Source organism: Erythrolamprus reginae, chromosome 3 (genome assembly GCF_031021105.1).
Source record: "Erythrolamprus reginae isolate rEryReg1 chromosome 3, rEryReg1.hap1, whole genome shotgun sequence".
In the NCBI taxonomy this organism is placed as follows: domain Eukaryota; kingdom Metazoa; phylum Chordata; class Lepidosauria; order Squamata; family Dipsadidae; genus Erythrolamprus; species Erythrolamprus reginae.
Genome location: NC_091952.1, coordinates 247094647 through 247111695, shown reverse-complemented (window position 1 = coordinate 247111695; position 17049 = coordinate 247094647). Strand labels below are relative to the sequence as shown.

General features: G+C 38.7%; 2 protein-coding genes across 2 annotated transcripts in view; one reads left to right on the top strand and one right to left on the bottom strand.

The window, feature by feature from the left end:
• Positions 1 to 17049, bottom strand: part of TG (thyroglobulin) — a gene marked incomplete at its 5' end in the record, with an annotated part of 195332 nt that overhangs the window by 36703 nt on the left and 141580 nt on the right. The window lies entirely within an intron of this gene.
• Positions 2690 to 17049, top strand: part of SLA (Src like adaptor) — a 30348-nt gene continuing 15988 nt past the window's right edge. The window contains exons 1-3 of the mRNA XM_070748322.1: positions 2690 to 2876; positions 8059 to 8161; positions 14334 to 14433. Coding sequence (XP_070604423.1) covers positions 8098 to 8161; positions 14334 to 14433 — 164 coding nt within the window. The 5' untranslated portion in view covers positions 2690 to 2876; positions 8059 to 8097. The remainder of the gene's footprint in view (positions 2877 to 8058; positions 8162 to 14333; positions 14434 to 17049) is intronic.

Genomic DNA, 17049 nt, shown 5'->3' with positions numbered 1-17049 from the left:
AAAATTAAACTTATCTATTCAAAATATCTCTGCTTTGCCATACTCAACTCTTTTTCTTATCTATCTATAATTTAGATTGTTAGTTATAGTGTAACGGGCTACAGAGAATCTTTACAGTTCATATTCTCAATACAGATCAGCTGTACACCCGCCCGCCTTTTTCTGTTTATTGTAAAATGTACATTATTTATTGTATATTTTTTGTTTCTTCTTTCGTGTTTCTTTGTTTTTCGTTTTTCTTTTCTTTCTACATGTTTGTATTGTCACTTGTATTGTCATTGTATTTACTGTATTTAATTCTTGTAAATAAAAATTTATAATAAAAATAAATAAACTTTTTTTTGTCAGCAACTAACTGAGAAGTTTGCAAATTGCAACTGAGTGGAGCTGCAACTGTTTGCAAACATCAGCTAGTTGCCCAGTGGCCCAAATTGTAATCAGGTGACCACAGGGGGCATACAATTATTGTAAATGTGGTCAAATGGGGACGAGGAAAGATTGGTATGTTCACTGTGTTTAAAAATGTTGACAGCAGACAGCATGAAGCCGAATAGAATAGAATAGAATAGAATAGAATAGAATAGAATAGAATAGAATTTTATTGGCCAAGTGTGATTGGACACACAAGGAATTTGTTTTGGTGCATATGCTCTCAGCGTACATAAAATAAAATATTTGTCAAGAATCATGTGGTACGACACTTAATGATTGTCATAGGGGTCAAATAAGCAATGAAGAAGCAATATTAATAAAAATCTTAGGATATAAGCAACAAGTTACAGTCATACAGTCAACATGGGAGGAAGTGGGTGAAATGAATTAAGGCGTCACTTAAACACATTACACCCCAATCATGCTGATAAGCCCCTTGAGTTTTTTTCAGTGAAAATGGGCTGAATATTGCAAACAATCATCCCAGAAGAGAGTTGGGGAGCGCAAAATGTTTACTTCTTCCTAGGGGAAAATAGGTTAATCTCTTCTTCCTTGTTGCAACAACACAAATATTGAAAGACTGCTTACATGTCAGCCCCTAGTTCCTTCCACCAGACTAGACATACAACTATTTTTCATATGTTTTAGCCTCCAGACCACTAATCCTACATAATTTTTTTTAGAACAGAGAAATATTGATTGATGAAGACATTAAACAGACACACACAATTCTCCACCATGTAACATGCTTTCCTGTCATACGATTAGGCAACTTCCTGAACAGGAACTACAATTCCCATTATTTCCAACCGGCTACCTCCGATCATGCTGGGTAGAAAATGACCCCACTAAATTGAGCAAATTCTGAACCGCAAAACTCTCTAGATTCCTCATAATTTCTCATAACTTCTTGTACAGGATTTCAAAAGAACAGATAATTACCAATCCTGGAACAGCAGAAGATGACTTTATACGGAGGAGAGTTCTAGGGCAAAAAGTGCACTACAAGACATCTTTGAAGTTGTAAAATGGGAGTTAGCCTCTACCATTAAAACCAATTTTAATCTCAGCTGTCCATGCCTGCTTGACTTCTTCGGCTTGCTATTGGAATCCAGTGGTGAAATCCAATTTTCTTAATACTAGTTCTGTTGGCGTGGCTTGATGGGCGTCGCTTAGTAGGCATGGCAGGGAAGGATGCTGCAAAATCTCCATTCCCTCTCCACTCCAGGGGAAGGATACTGCAAAATCTCCATTTCCTCCCCACTCCAGGGGAAGGATACTGCAAAATCTCCATTCCCTCCCCACTCCAGGGGAAGGATACTGCAAAATCTCCATTCTCTCCCCACTCCAGGGGAGGGATACTGCAAAATATTCATTCCCTACTGACTCCAGGGGAAGGATAGTGCAAAATCTCCATTCCCTCCTCACTCCAGGGGAAGGATACTGCAAAATCTCCATTCCCTCCCCACTCCAGGGGAAGGATACTGCAAAGTCTCCATTCCCTCTCCACTCCAGGGAAAGGATACTGCAAAATTTCCATTCCCTCTCCACTCCAGGGGGAAGGATACTGCAAAATCTCCATTCCCTCTCCACTCCAGGGGAAGGATACTGCAAAATCTCCATTCCCTCTCCACTCCAAGGGAAGGATACTGCAAAATATTCATTCCCTCCCCACTCCAGGGGAAGGATACTGCAAAATCTCCATTCCCTCTCCACTCCAGGGGAAGGATACTGCAAAATCTCCATTCCCATCCCAATCTAGGGCCAGCCAGAGGTGGTATTTGCTGGTTCTCCAAACTACTCAAAATTTCTATTACTGGTTCTCCAAACTACTCAAAATTTCTATTACTGGTTCTCCAAACTACTCAAAATTTCTGCTACCAGTTCTCCAATACCTGTCTGAATGTCTAGATTTCACCCCTGCTTGAACCTGCTAATCAGTCAACATTCTGATGTTACACACCACATGGAGCTATCAGATAGAAGCCAAACAACATTATACATGCATCAGCAACATAAACAAGAGATGGCCATCTGTGGTTCATTCTATAGGAAGCACAAACTCTGCTTCTCTCACAGCCACATCTGCCACTCACCACACAGTCACCCATAAGTACGTGAAAAGACCTCATCAACAGTCCTGCCCTCCTCCGAAACCAACTCCTCCGTTGCAAGCAACAGGAACCACATCTTTTGCAAGTACGCTGAAGCCTTCCTTATTTCTAAAAGGAAGTGTGTGGTTTGTTTAACCAGTGCTGCGCTACAAGATAGGCTGAACTTCCCCGAAGTCTTATTTTGGGGGTCAGCTCTTGTCAGCTCTGAAGCTGCAGTTCCTTCTGAGTAGACTTTTCACACCGCGGAACAGCTGTATCCCAGTGGTAAAGAGAGACAGGATTTTTAAGAAAATTGAAAGGAGGACACAATGGTTAACATCTGAAGACAAGGTAAGGATCCATCTTAACCATTTCCAGATAGAAAGATTCCCCCTCTGATCATAACACAAAGATCTCTGGCTTCAAGTCCAAAGAAGTTGGAAAAGATTCTTCTTTAAAAAGAGTTCAGGGTTTATTATTATTATTATTATTATTATTATTATTATTATTATTTATTAGATTTGTATGCCGCCCCTCTCCGAAGACTCGGGGCGGCTAACAACAATAAGAAATACAATGTAAACAAATCTAATATTAAAATAATCTAAAAAAACCCAATTTAAAGAACCAATAATACATACAAGCATACCATGTATAAATTCTACAAGCCTAGGGGGAAGGGAAAATTTCAATTCCCCCATGCCTGACGACTGGGGGGAGCTAGTTCCAGAGGGTCGGGGCCGCCACAGAGAAGACTCTTCTCCTGGGTTCCGCCAAACGACATTGTTTAGTCGACGGGACCCGGAGAAGGCTAACTCTGTGAGACCTAACCGGTCACTGGGATTCGTGCGGCAGAAGGCGGTCCCGGAAATATTCTGTTTAAGTAATTGGTTCACGTTTTGCAAATATATTTGTGTCTGGGGTACTTCGGTAGATGGCCTTGTTCATCAAAAGCAAACCAGAGATGTGGGAATGTGGGTTTTCCCCCCATCCAAATAGGCTCAAAGATGAAGAGAACAGAATTCTATTCCATCTCCATCATTCTTTCAAGTTTTCAACTTGCTTGTTATCTATCTATCTATCTATCTATCTATCTATCTATCTATCTATCTATCTATCTATCTACCTACCTACCTACCTACCTACATACATACATACCTAAATGCCTACCTGCCTGCCTACCTACCTACCTTTCTACCTATCTATCTATCTATCTATCTATCTACCTACCTACCTACCTACCTACCTATCTACCTACCTATCTCTCCATTCAATTTCTATGCTACCCTTCCCCTGAGACTCAGGGTGGCTTCCAACAAGGTAGTAATCTAGATTAAATTACAACTAAAAATCCCCATAGTTAAAAACCAACCAAACAGATTCAAACATCATGCATCAAACATTCATTCATTGGATGGGGCAAGGTATTAAAATTCAAGGGCCCCAAGCCTGCTGGCAGAGATGGGTTTTCAAAACTTTATGGAAGGCAGGGAGAGTGGGAGCAGTATGGATCTCATTCCATAGGGCCGGGGCTGCCACAGAGAAGGCTCTTCCTCTAGGCCCCACCAGATGACATTGTCTGGCTGACGGGATCTGGAGAAGACCAATTCTGTGGGATCTGACCAGCCACTGGGATATATGAAGCAGAAGACGGTCCCGTAAGTAATATGGTCCCATGCCATGTAGAGCTTTATAGGTCACAACCAACACATTGAATTGTGTTAAAGGAATTGGATTGCAACACTAGACAGCAGAAAAGGAAGGCAGCTACCTACATCTACTCCTTTTCATTGTTGGCACAAAGAGATGCTATCTCCAGATACTTGCCTACATTGACACATCAACTATGGGAAGGCTAAAGAAACTTTACTGGACCACCTGTTTCTCTTCTGGCTGCTAGGATCTCTTTACCCACCCCCCTTGAACAAACGAGCAGCATCCACAGAGGAAAAATCAAGCACAACTTTGTCACCTTGGTTGGTGTTCTCAAATTAGGAGATGATGATTGGATTCAGAGGAAAAGTGCTCTGTAGTTGTGGAAGATGCCCTGAGGAAGCTTTGCTTGGAAGAGGGGCATTGTCTTTTTAGAAAAAATTCAACCAATAATCAATGGTAGGAAGAGTAGAGAGAAGATGGCCTTGCTGTGTTGAATAACCGAATAACAGAGTTGGAAGGGACCTTGGAGGTCTTCTAGTCCAACCTGCTGCTCAAGCAGGAAACATTTCAGAAAAATGGTTGTCCAGTCTCTTCTTAAAAACCTCCATTGTTGGAGAACTCAGAATTTCTGAAACCAAGGCAACTCATTCAAAGGTCTACCCAAATATGCTGCGGATAGTTGACCTCTATGATGATTGAGAACCAGCTTGGCCAAGTGGTCAAAGCGTTGGGTTAGAAATTGGGAGATTGTGCCTTCAAGTTCTGCCTAGGCATAAAGTCAATTGGGTGACCTTGAGCCAGCCACTTTCTCTGAGCACTAGGAAGGAGGCAATGGCAAATCATTTCTGAAACTTGGCCAAGAAACTGTAAGGAATTGTCTGGGAAGTCACTAGAGTTCACCAGTGACTTGATGGCAACTTCCAAAAGAAATGTGTATTAGGTTTGGACTGGGTGGAAAATCTCATGCATAATTTGTCCCTAACTCAGGGTAGAAAATGTTGGGGGTGGAACAGCAAGGGGAGTGATGTTTCTATTTCAGAGGCAGAAATCAAGAAAAACACACCCACACTCACACAACCACTTTGTATCACCTTTTTAATCTATTTTTAAAATTCTGGTAGGGGGGACAAAACCCAACCCAGCTCCTGTCAAATCTGCTTCTCAGAAGCAAAATCGGGGTGAAGTTTGCAGACATGAACCTCCAAATTCTCTTTCAAATTGCCTTCCACACTGTCTTTGGGCTATTTCAGAACAATTGTGGGAATTCACTGACATTGTGGAGAAAATGAGTCCAAATGAATTACCGATCGGATGTTAGAATTGACTCATAGGTAGTTTAACACTTATTGGTGTGAACCAGCTGGAAAACACACCCAAATAGAAAAGTGAGTGTGTTCATTTCCGTTTCTAAACTAAATTAAGAAATGCTTCAATACATCTCTTAAAGCAAATAAACACACACCTCTTTTAGAAAGGCTGGATCCAGCCAGGATTCCAGACCGAAACACTTTAGAGACAACTTCATTTCCTAGTCTTGAATTTTAGATATTTTATTTTTCTCTTTTTCCCCCCTCTCTCTCATATTTCTCCATTTCTTGGAGGTCAATATTTAAACCTTCTACAGGTGGCACATTACCCCGATACAATTAGCAAAATTAAATAACCAACTATCACCTTACTGCTGGAAATGTCATCAAGAATTAGGTACTTACTTCCACCTATGGTGGCAATGTAAAAAAGCACAGAATTACTGGAACATAATTGGACTCTGGATTGATGAAATACTAAATTTGAAAGTAGAAAAAACTCCGGAATGCTTCCTTCTGGGTATCCTTAGACAAAACCTACCTAAAATTCAAATACACCTAATCATCCATCTAACCACTGCAGCCAGATTAACATTCGCGCAGTGGTGGAAAAACGAAGACCTACCTCCAAATGATGCAATAGTAAAGAAAATTAAATACTGCGCAGAGATGACTAAACTAACCATGGCAGTCAGAAATGAAACCGAGTCCTCATTTAATAATTGTTGGGATCCCTTCTACAGATGGTTAAAAAAAGAGAATAATATGTTTAAATAATGGAATGATCTGTATAAATTAGACCAGACACAAATCCGGTATAAAATATTTTTCTTTCCTTTTTAATAGTTAGAAGAGATATTAGATATATAAATATGAAATTTTTATTTTTAGTTTCAAAATCTCTGTATTTTGATTAATTCAACGCTTGCTTCTACTCATCTATATGATTAATCTGACCCAAGGTAATGAGCTAATAAATTTGAAATCAGTTCATATTCTCAACACAGCTCCACTGGACACTCGCCCACCCTTTTTTTTTCTTTCTCTCTCTTTTCCTTTCTCTTCTTGCTTCTCCCCTTTCTCTCTCCCCTTCTTCTCCTATCTATTTTCTATTTTCCCTCTATCCCCCTTTCTGTAAGTCTATATGTTTATCAATTGTTATACTTTTACATCTAGACATATTGTATTGTACTAAGACTCAATTGTTAACTGTTATGATTATCTTTTATCTTTTGTATATTTGTAAATAAAAATTTTAAAAAAATATTTAAACCTTCCTTTTTTCCCCTTTACTGCAACATAATTCCGATTAACGCTGCACAGCGTTTTAAAAGAAATATCAAATTGGGAGAGAAGAGATAGAGAAGGGAAAGTATAGAAAGTTATTTGCTTAGAAACACAGTTGTTCTTGGGACTTTGCAATTTTTAAATATCTGGAATTGGAGAAGGAGGTCTAAGTCATGTTGAAAGCTCCTGCAGGATTCTAGGCATTTGATCTATTTCATGGATTTCTAGAGTTGGAAGATGGCCATTTAGATGATCAAGTTCAATTCCCTGCTTACTATAGATCTCCAGATTAAAAGCATCTCCAATAAATACTTGTCAAGTCCTGGCTCAAAAACAGCAAAGGTGATCTCATCTATACCTTAAATGGTTGGTTTCCACCTGCGCTTATTTCCATTTTCCCTTCTGTCATTTCATCAAAATTCTTCCTGTATCAAAATCAATATTTCATTTCTTTCAAACTGGAAAAATAGAGCAATATAGACGTTGGTTTTCTTTTTCATGTATCCAAAACAGATATCTCTTCTGGTGCATTATACAGTGGTCTTTTGGTCCTGAGAAGTTAGAGGGGTCTTGTTCAAAAATAGAATTTTTCAAAAGTTGGTACATGGAAAATGCATTCATCGCTATTTAGATCATTGTAATAACACAGTTGAGAGCCAGTTGGTGTAGTGGTTAAGGCATCAAGCTAGAAATGGGGGACCTTGGGTTCTATTTTCACTTTGGACATCAGGTTAGATGGGTGACTTTGTGCCTGTCTCTTGCCCTTAGCCCTAAGAAGGAAGCAATGGCAAACTATTTCTGAAAATCCTTGCCAAGAAAACTGCAGACAGCTTCCGATGACGGGATACAATTGAACAGAAGAAAAAAAGAAAGATTACAATTGTTTTGTAAACTTGAAAACTCCAGTATGCATAGAATAGAATGATAGAGTTGGAAGGGACCTTGGAAGTCTTCTAGTCCAACCCCCTGTAGATAAATATTAGGCCACAAGTTCACATCAAGCTTTCTGTCTATCCTACAAAATAATAAATACCTTCTCCATCTGCCAAGTTTGAAAAAAGTATCTTCAGAAAAGAAATCCGATGGGATTTCATACAACAGTTCATTGTTCCCACAACTATGATAACTAGATGAAAGACATGAGGATTTTAACATAGGCATCTTTATGCAAAGTAACAAATATTGTACATTGATATATACTTTCCTAGTCCTTCCAGAAGTTGCTATTTTTGTATTGACAAGAGAACATTTGGGCTTCAAATTTTCATGTTTGTTTTTCCTAGTTCTGGGGAAAAAAATCACTTGTAAGGAAGAGAGAAACAATGGGGAATGCTATAAAAATACTGAAAACGACACCTGAAGTGACAAATACACCTTGGCAATCAGGTACGTAATGGCATTGTTTTTAATTTTGATTCAGGAGGACATAGGAAAGGAAGATGCCAGATCCCCCCAAGGCACCTGAGGAGAAATAATTTAAAATAATAATGGCCATCAAGTAGCTATTCATGATACTAATCATATAGATTCCACATCGCTCACTCAGCTTTCCATTGGTTAGAAATTAGAGTAGAATGGAATGGAATGGAATAGAATAGAATAGAATAGAATAGAATAGAATAGAAGAGATGGAAGGGACCTTGAAGGTCTTCTAGTCCAACTCCTACTTAGGAAGGAAACCCTACACCACTTCAGAGAAATGGTTATTGTGTAAAAACATTCCTATTAAAAACACTTCCCTCCTGAACCTTATTTGATCTTTTAGCGCAGGGGTCCTCAAACATGACCACTTTAAGACTTATGGACTTCAACTCCCAGAATTCTCCAGCCAAGTCTTAAAATAGCCAAGTTTGAAGACCCCTGCTTTAGCATATTTAAATGTTTCGATCAAAGGGGGGACATGATCGAAACATTTGAATGTGTGGAGGGGTTGAATGGGGTTCAGGAAGGAAGTGTTTTTAATAGGAAAGTGAACACAAGAACAAGGGGACACAATCTGAGGTCAGTTGGGGGAAAGATCAAAAGCAACAGGAGAAAATATTATTTTCCTGAAAGAGTAGTAGATGCTTGGAACAAGCTTCCAGCAGACGTGGTTGGTAAATCCACAGTAACTGAATATAAACTTGCCTGGGATAAACATATATCCATCATAAGATAAAATACAGGAAATAGTATAAGGGTAGACTAGATGGATCATGAGGTCTTTTTCTGCCGTCAGTCTTCTATGTTTCTAAGAAAAAGTACAGAAATGTAATAATAACGAGAAACATTCCTGTAGACCATTAGTCCACAACTTCCCATGACATCACAATTAGCATCAATGCTTGGTAGCTCTAATAATAATAACAACAGCAACAACAGAGTTGGAAGGGAACTTGGAGGTCTTCTAGTCCAACCCCCTGCTTAGGCAGGAAACCCTGCACCACTTCAGACAAATGGTTATCCAACATCTTAAAAACTTCCGGTGTTGGAGAATTTACAACTTCTGGAGGCAAGCCGTTTCACTGATTAATTGTTCTGTCAGGAAATTTCTCTATTGTTCTAAGTTGCTTCTCTCCTTGTTTAGTTTCCACCCATTGCTTCTTGTTCTACCCCTCAGGTGCTTTAGAGAATACCCTGTTTCCCCAAAAATAAGACATCTCCTTATAATAAGCCCAATCGGGCTATTGAGTGCATGGCAATAAGGCCAAGCTCTTATTTCAGGGTTCAAAAAAAATATAAGACAGGGTCTTATTTTCAGGGAAACATGGTAATTTGACTCCCTCTATTTTATTTATTTATAATTTATTTATTATTATTTATTTCAATTTCTAGGCCGCCCTTCTCCGGAGACTTAGGGTGGCTTACAACGTAAGGAATAAATACATAAACATGGCACAGTAGAAATCGAAGTTAAAACCCAAACCAATTTAAAAACTAAAATCCAATTTAACAGGCCCAAGACCCAAATCATTAAAACCATTCAGTCACCTTCATCCATATCTGTGCCATAACGTGGGCTGGAGCAGAGTCTCTATGTTCAACAGTCCTAAGCCTGGCGGCAAAGATGTATCCTCAGCATCTTCCAAAAGGCCAAGAGAATAAGAGCAGTGCGAATCTCTGGGGGGAGTTGATTCCAAAGGGCTGGAGCCACCACAGAGAAGGCTCTTCTCCTAGGGCCCGACAGCCAGCATAGCTTGGCTGACAGGACCCAGAGAAGGTCAACTCTGTGAGCCCTGACTAGCCACTGGGATACATGAGGCAACCCCTGAGATATTGGAACACTGCTATCATGTCTTTTTGTTGGGGTTGGGGTCCCAGTATTGGGTCACAGTGGCCGAATATTGGCCTCTGCTGCATGGACCCCTTCAGCTGGTGCTTCACACACTTGCATGACAGACAGTCGAAATAAAAAGCTGTTGTTTTAATTCTGCACAATTCCCTTCTGTGTAGTTCTCTTTTTCTACCAAGCAGGCCTATGTTTTGTGTTGACTTGCTGGGATGTGGGTTCTGGTGAGAAATGGCTTCCTTTTTTTAAATTGGGGAAGAAGATTTTCTCTTCTTCTTCCAGTTTGAACTGGTTGTATGCTGTATTCCCCCAGTCTGCACAATGTTCTTTGGACTTGTATCTACCAGGCTTAACTTTCAACCTAAAACCAACCTCGCTTCTGATATGATTTCTCTCTATATATCTCTGATGCACATAAAGCTTAGGGAGGGGGGTGTCAAGAGAGCAATTAGCCTGAGTCATTATGTTCCAATAAGCGATTTAAGTCCAAACTCTCTTGAATTCTCCACTCCTCCACTCGAAACAGAATACCCTACGAAAATAGACTAACTATCCTGGGTCTTGAAAGCTTAGAACTATGGTGCCTAAAACACGATTTAAGTATTGCCCACAAGATCATACACTGCAACGTCCTTCCGGTCAACGACTACTTCAGCTTCAACCGCAACAATACAAGAGCACACAACAGATTCAAACTTAATATTAACCGCTCCAAACTTGACTGTAAAAAATATGACTTCAACAATCGAGTTGTCGAAGCGTGGAACTCATTACCGGACTCAATAGTGTCAATCCCCAACCCCCAACATTTCTCCCTTAGACTCTCCACGATTGACCTCTCCAGGTTCCTAAGAGGCCAGTAAGGGGCGTACATAAGTGCACTGATGTGCCTATCGTCCCCTGTCCAATTGTCTTTCCTTATCCCTTATATCATATATATTCTCCCCTTCCCATCTACTTCTCTTCTTTTTTACTTCCTATCTTATATATATTACTTAATGTCTATTCTCTTTCATATGCATTGTATATTGGACAAAGAATAAATAAAAATAAATAAATAAATAATAATAATAATAATAAATAAAAGAATTCTGTAGATTCTTATCTAGTATCAATTTAGTGCTGACAATTTAGTGCTGAATGGTAGTAGACTAGATTCTTGTGTACAGACTTCAGCAATAAATCAATTTAACTGGACCTTAACCTGTGGCCCTGATTCTTCCTGCCTGGTATTTTTCTTGATTAAAATGTCAATGCCAACTTTCTTCCAACAAGCAGCACAGTGGAAAGGCCTCCCTCGATGGAATAAAATGTTCTACAGAATGTTAAAAGAGGCAGAACAGAATATTTTCCCTAAGGGAGGAAGGGAGAAAAATCTCCTCAACAAAGGCGAAAAAGCAGCCCCCCAATTTTCCTGCTGTAGGAAAACAACCTCAAGTAGAAGTCTGAAGAAGCTAGGCTTTGCGAATGGATATTTTGTGAAGCCAGGATACTCTTATTCATAAACAAAGGGAATCTGAATAAGCAACAATATACCCTGTTTCCACGAAAATAAGACGTACCCCGAAAGTAAGGCATGTCAGAGGTTTTGCAGAATTTGCTAATATAAGGCACCCCCCGAAAATAAGGCGTAGTCAAGTTTACATATGGTATGGTGGAAAAACATACGGTACCATTCAAAGCTGTTCATAGCGGTACCGTAATAATGTGGCGTCCCCTGCTGGCCCCTTCCATCGCTTTGTACCATCCAGTACAGCAGACACAGTCTGCTGCTGTCTCACCGCCATTACAGTCTCCACTACAGTGCGTAGACTGTAGTTCCTCTGGTGGCCGGAAGCTGCAATAGCGGGAGTATACTGTTGTACCATATAACTGCCGTCGCTTGTGTGACTGGGTGCCATACTGACAGGTAGTGTACCGTAATCAGTGTACCGTATGGTACACTTTCTTTGGGGGTGTCAGCTTTTCTGTCTCTGAATTTGTCTTATTTGAGAAATATAAGGCATCCCCCCAAAATAAGACGTAGCACAACTTTTGGAGCAAAAATTAATATAAGACAGTGTCTTATTTTCAGGGAAACACGGTAGTAAGAAGTCAAATAGCAACAGAAATGGCATTTGGACTTACATACTGCTTCATAGAACTTTTACAGTCCTCTCTAAGCAGTTTACAGAATCAACATCTTGCCCTCAACAATCTGGGTCTTCGCTTTACCCACTTTGGAAGGATGGAAGGCTTGAGTTGGTGGTGAGATTTGAACTGCTGAACTACAGCTAGCAGTTAGCTGAAGTAGCCTGCAGTGCTGCACTCTAACCACTGCACCGCCCGGGTTCAAAACTGTCAAGATGAACTCAGACAGACAAAACACCCAATTTTTGCATTAGCTCTTTTGCCTGTGGAGGCAGTCATGACCCATACATGGTACAGAGTGATCTGGCAACAGCTATTGAAATATTAAAGGACATGAATGGGTATCTCAATCACAAAGCCCCCACAATTGTATAAAAGCCCATCTACTCTCAACCCCAATTTGTCAGCCATCTCAGAAACATGCTGCTGTCACTGTTGTTTCTGGTTTGTATCCTTGCAATTTATATTGACTGGTTCCGAATATGATTTGATTGCTTATATGTACCCAGACTCTCATTAAGTGTTGCACCTTACGATCCTTGACAAGTGTATCTTTTCTTTGATGTCCACTGAGATCATGTGCACCAATGACAAATTTCTTGTGTGTCCAATCACACTTGGCCAAAAAAGAATTCTATTCTATTCTATTCTATTCTATTCTACTCTACTCTACTCTACTCTACTCTACTCTACTCTATTCTATTCTATTCTATGGAGACCTCCTTTGCAACTGCAAGGACAACAATGTTAATAGTCAATTCAGTTATCTGATAAATGACTCCTGTGTATACGCGAAATGGATCAATCAGGAGTCTTCAACACAAATCCAGAAGTTGGGTCACTACAAAATATTATTTATGGGAAAATATTTGTGGGTAGGACTCGAGAGCAATTTTAGCCATTGCAAAGAACCAAACATTTATTCCCTTAGACTATTTCCTGCAAAGAGGTGGGAGAAATGAGTGTAATGGGGTTGAATTAAGGCCAGTTATAACATCACTTACCAATAAAGCATCAATTCTTGGCCTTTAATTGGGATAGGGGCATCTTTTCTAGAGTTCTAGGAGACAGCCAAATGTCCCTGAGTAATCTACAAGCAGGAGATCTTGCTTGCCAAGATCTTATGATAGTTTAGAGATAGGATAGGTCTCATATATGGAGTACTTGTATCTCCATCTGGTCTACTATAAACTAGGCAGAGAACTCTTTCCAGCCCTATTAGATTTTTCAGCAAGGATACCAAGCATGAAATTCAAAGATCTGTAAGCAAAGCACTGATCTCAAATCTTTTTTCATCATATCTTTACAAAGGAAGACTATGCTATAATTCTATTTTTCCTCTGTAGGATTCTTTCTTCATTTCTTCCTTCCTTCCTTCCATTTCATTCTTTTTTCCTTTTCATCCTTCCTTCCTTCCTTCCTCTTCCTTTCTTCCTCCTTCCTTTCTTCCTCTCTACCTTTTCATTCTTTCTTCTTTTTCATCCTTCCTTTATTCCTTTCTTTCTTTTCCTTCCTACCTCCTTCCTTCCTTTTCTTCCTTCCTTCCTTCCTTTCTTTCCTCTTCAAATCAGAGAGTCTTGTCTTAACAACTTCCCTAAATGGGAAGATAATCTTGATTTTTCTGCCTTTTTATATTGTTTTCTGATATGATTTTATTTTCTTATATAGTTTTCTACCTTCTTCTACTGTTTCATTTCCCAGGGCACTATTTCTAAATCTAAATTTAATCTTACACCTTTAGCAAGACAATAATCCATGTTTAAGCAATATAATAAAATCAGTTTGCTATCTTGTGATTGTAACCATACAGCTCAAGGCAACATTCTCTACAAATTCAGTCTCTTTTAAGGCAACTTAATGACATTTACTATTCTAAGTAGTTGCAATGGAACAAGGACACAAATTAACGGAATGAATACTAATTACTGGGAGATCACAGAACAAGAGGACAATTCCCACGAATCTATCCTTGTGAGATTTTAGAATGTATTTGGGCGCCCACCACAATTCACAAACTTTGACTAGATGCCTTCCGTCTAGCATCTGGCATTTCAGGGACTTTAGCTTTTTAATTTGTAGAGTATGTTAATCAGACTCAAGCAACTATACCTTACACTGTATTAACTGATTGATTGACTGACTGACTGATTGATTCTGCAGGTCAGAGAAGTGATTTTCTTGCTGTACTCTATGACTATCCCACACCGGATGTAAGCCAGCCTATATTTCAAGTTGGGGAGAAACTACGTGTGCTATCAGAGTAAGTATGCAAAAAATAATAATTAGGTTATAAAAGTTGTGGCTACGGAGATTCTTAGTCATCCAGGTCATGGTTGTTGCTTTTTCAAGAGGCAATTGGACTTTCTGTTTTTTCTTTAAAGATATTTCACTTCTCCTCCAAGAAGCTTCTGGGATGAGCTGAGAGAGCATCTTGGATAAGAAGATAAGACATCTACTAAAAAGAAACCCCAGAAAACCCAATTGCCTCTTGAAAAAGCACCTTTGAGATGATAAAAGTTGTGTTTTCATTTGTGTTTTCTTATATAGTTTGGCTTAAGTTGTGTTCATGTTATATATTTTTAGAGTGGATGTTATATGTGGAGAAATACATATTTTTTTTGCAAAAGTTTTTTTTCTCCACTCCTACAAACATGCAGTGTCATATATCTCCTATCTTCAGTACAATACAATAGTTCATATCTGTTTCCTTGGTATACATCATTTATCTCATATTACCTCCTTTTAATTTTGTCACCTGGATTCTAAAACTTATTTTCTCTTCTTATTCAAATTTAAGATGCTATTAACTAATAGATTTCTATAAACTGCTTTCTCTCATCTAATAAATTTAGGTGATGGTGCTTCAATCATTTCCATATATCCTTACTTATTTTATGTATATTTCTTAAAACCTTATTTATAATAATTGCCCTTTGAGAAGAAATCCAAATTTACTTTAACATTAGATATCATATCACCTATTTCATACCTTATGTCTAACCCTAAAAATACAAGGGGGGAAACAAAAGTTACTCAAATTCCAAGGGCAAATTTCTAACTCTTCCACCACCAAAAACAGGTGGTTAAAGTTCTACCCCACTCAATTGCAACAAACTATCTCAGGGACTGCCTTCTACTGCACGAATCCCAGCGACCAGTTAGGTCCTACAGAGTGGGTCTTCTCCGGGTCCCGTCAACTAAACAATGTCGCTTGGCGGGACCCAGGGGAAGAGCCTTCTCTGTGGCGGTCCCGGCCCTCTGGAACCAACTTCCCCCAGAGATTAGAATTGCTCCCACCCTCCTTGCCTTTCGTAAGCTTCTTAAAACCCACCTCTGCCACCAGGCATGGGGGAACTGAGATACTCTTTCCCCCTAGGCCTTTACAATTTTATGCATGGTATGTCTGTATGTATGTTTGGTTTTACAATAAGGGTTTTTAACTGTTTTAATATTGGATTGACATATGCTGTTTACTACTGTTGTTAGCCGCCCCGAGTCTATGGAGAGGGGCGGCATACAAATCCAATAAAATAAAATAAAATCAATCCAATCAAATCAAACATTCAAAATTTTGTAAATTCCATTTTAATATTCTTCCATATCATTTTAATATTAACAAAAGTAAATTTTACTCCTCTTTTGTTATTTGCTTAACTAATTATTTGAATGGCTGTTTTTCTGAATTCAAGAATTACAGCATAATTTTCTCATATAATTTGTTAGGTGTTTAGAGAAATGGGGAGATGGGAAGCAATTTTTTTTGTTGTGAGAAATTATTGCAAAAGTATTTCCCTACTTTATCCTTAACCGATTTTATTTATTGGTTTGTTTGTCTGTTTTGTCATGTTTATGTAATGTGAATTGGAGGTTGTGACTTTTTGCAAGCTGTATGCAACAAAAGTTTCATTTTAATGTATGCAGATTTAATGTATGTACATTTAAAGTGACAATAAAATTATTCTAAGTGATTGGTGACAGAAATGGGCAAATTAAGTAACGATTCACAACCACTTTTTAGCATCTCACAATCATATGACTATGTTCTGCAACATTTTTGCCAGTTTACAGCAAAAAAATAATTGTTCATTCAGGAGAATGGATTCATATTTATGACTGGATTTGTTCATTTAACAACTGCTGTAAAAACAGTCATACAATCCTATCTGGTCATACGTGTGCATCAATTGACTGTCATGTCTTACAATTAAATTCCAGCCCAGTTATAGTTCTAATTCAAAGATCACATCACAGAAGCCACCTGAAGAAGACTCTTGAAGCAAGAATAATTGATGGAAATAGGCCCAAATAATAAACCATACATTGATGGAAAAACCATGTAGATTCTCTGATCTTTAAATTACAGAAGGAAATGTTTGCCTTTCCTAACATCACAAATGACAATGAATAGGGGTTATTTATAACCAATGTTCCTCCTCTTTCCTTTTACTTTAAAAAAGCAAAACCAAACCACGAAGATGAAAGAGCCAGCTTTTTTTGTGTGCAAATAGGAAACATCCCATCTTCACCCTTGTGTAAATTGCCAAGAAAGTAGTTATTTGCCTCCACTCAGGTGTTTCAAACTAGATGACCAAACGTACTAGAAACATAGAAGTCTGATGGCAGAAAAAGACCTCATGGTCCATCTAGTCTGCCCTTATACTATTTTCTGTATTTTATCTTAGGATGGATATATGTTTATCCCAGGCATGTTTAAATTCAGTTACTGTGGATTTATCTACCACGTCTGTTGGAAGTTTGTTCCAAGGATCTACTACTCTTTCAGTAAAATAATATTTTCTCATGTTGCTTTTGATCTTTCCCCCAACTAACTTCAAATTGTGTCCCCTTGTTCTTGTGTTCACCTTCCTATTAAAAA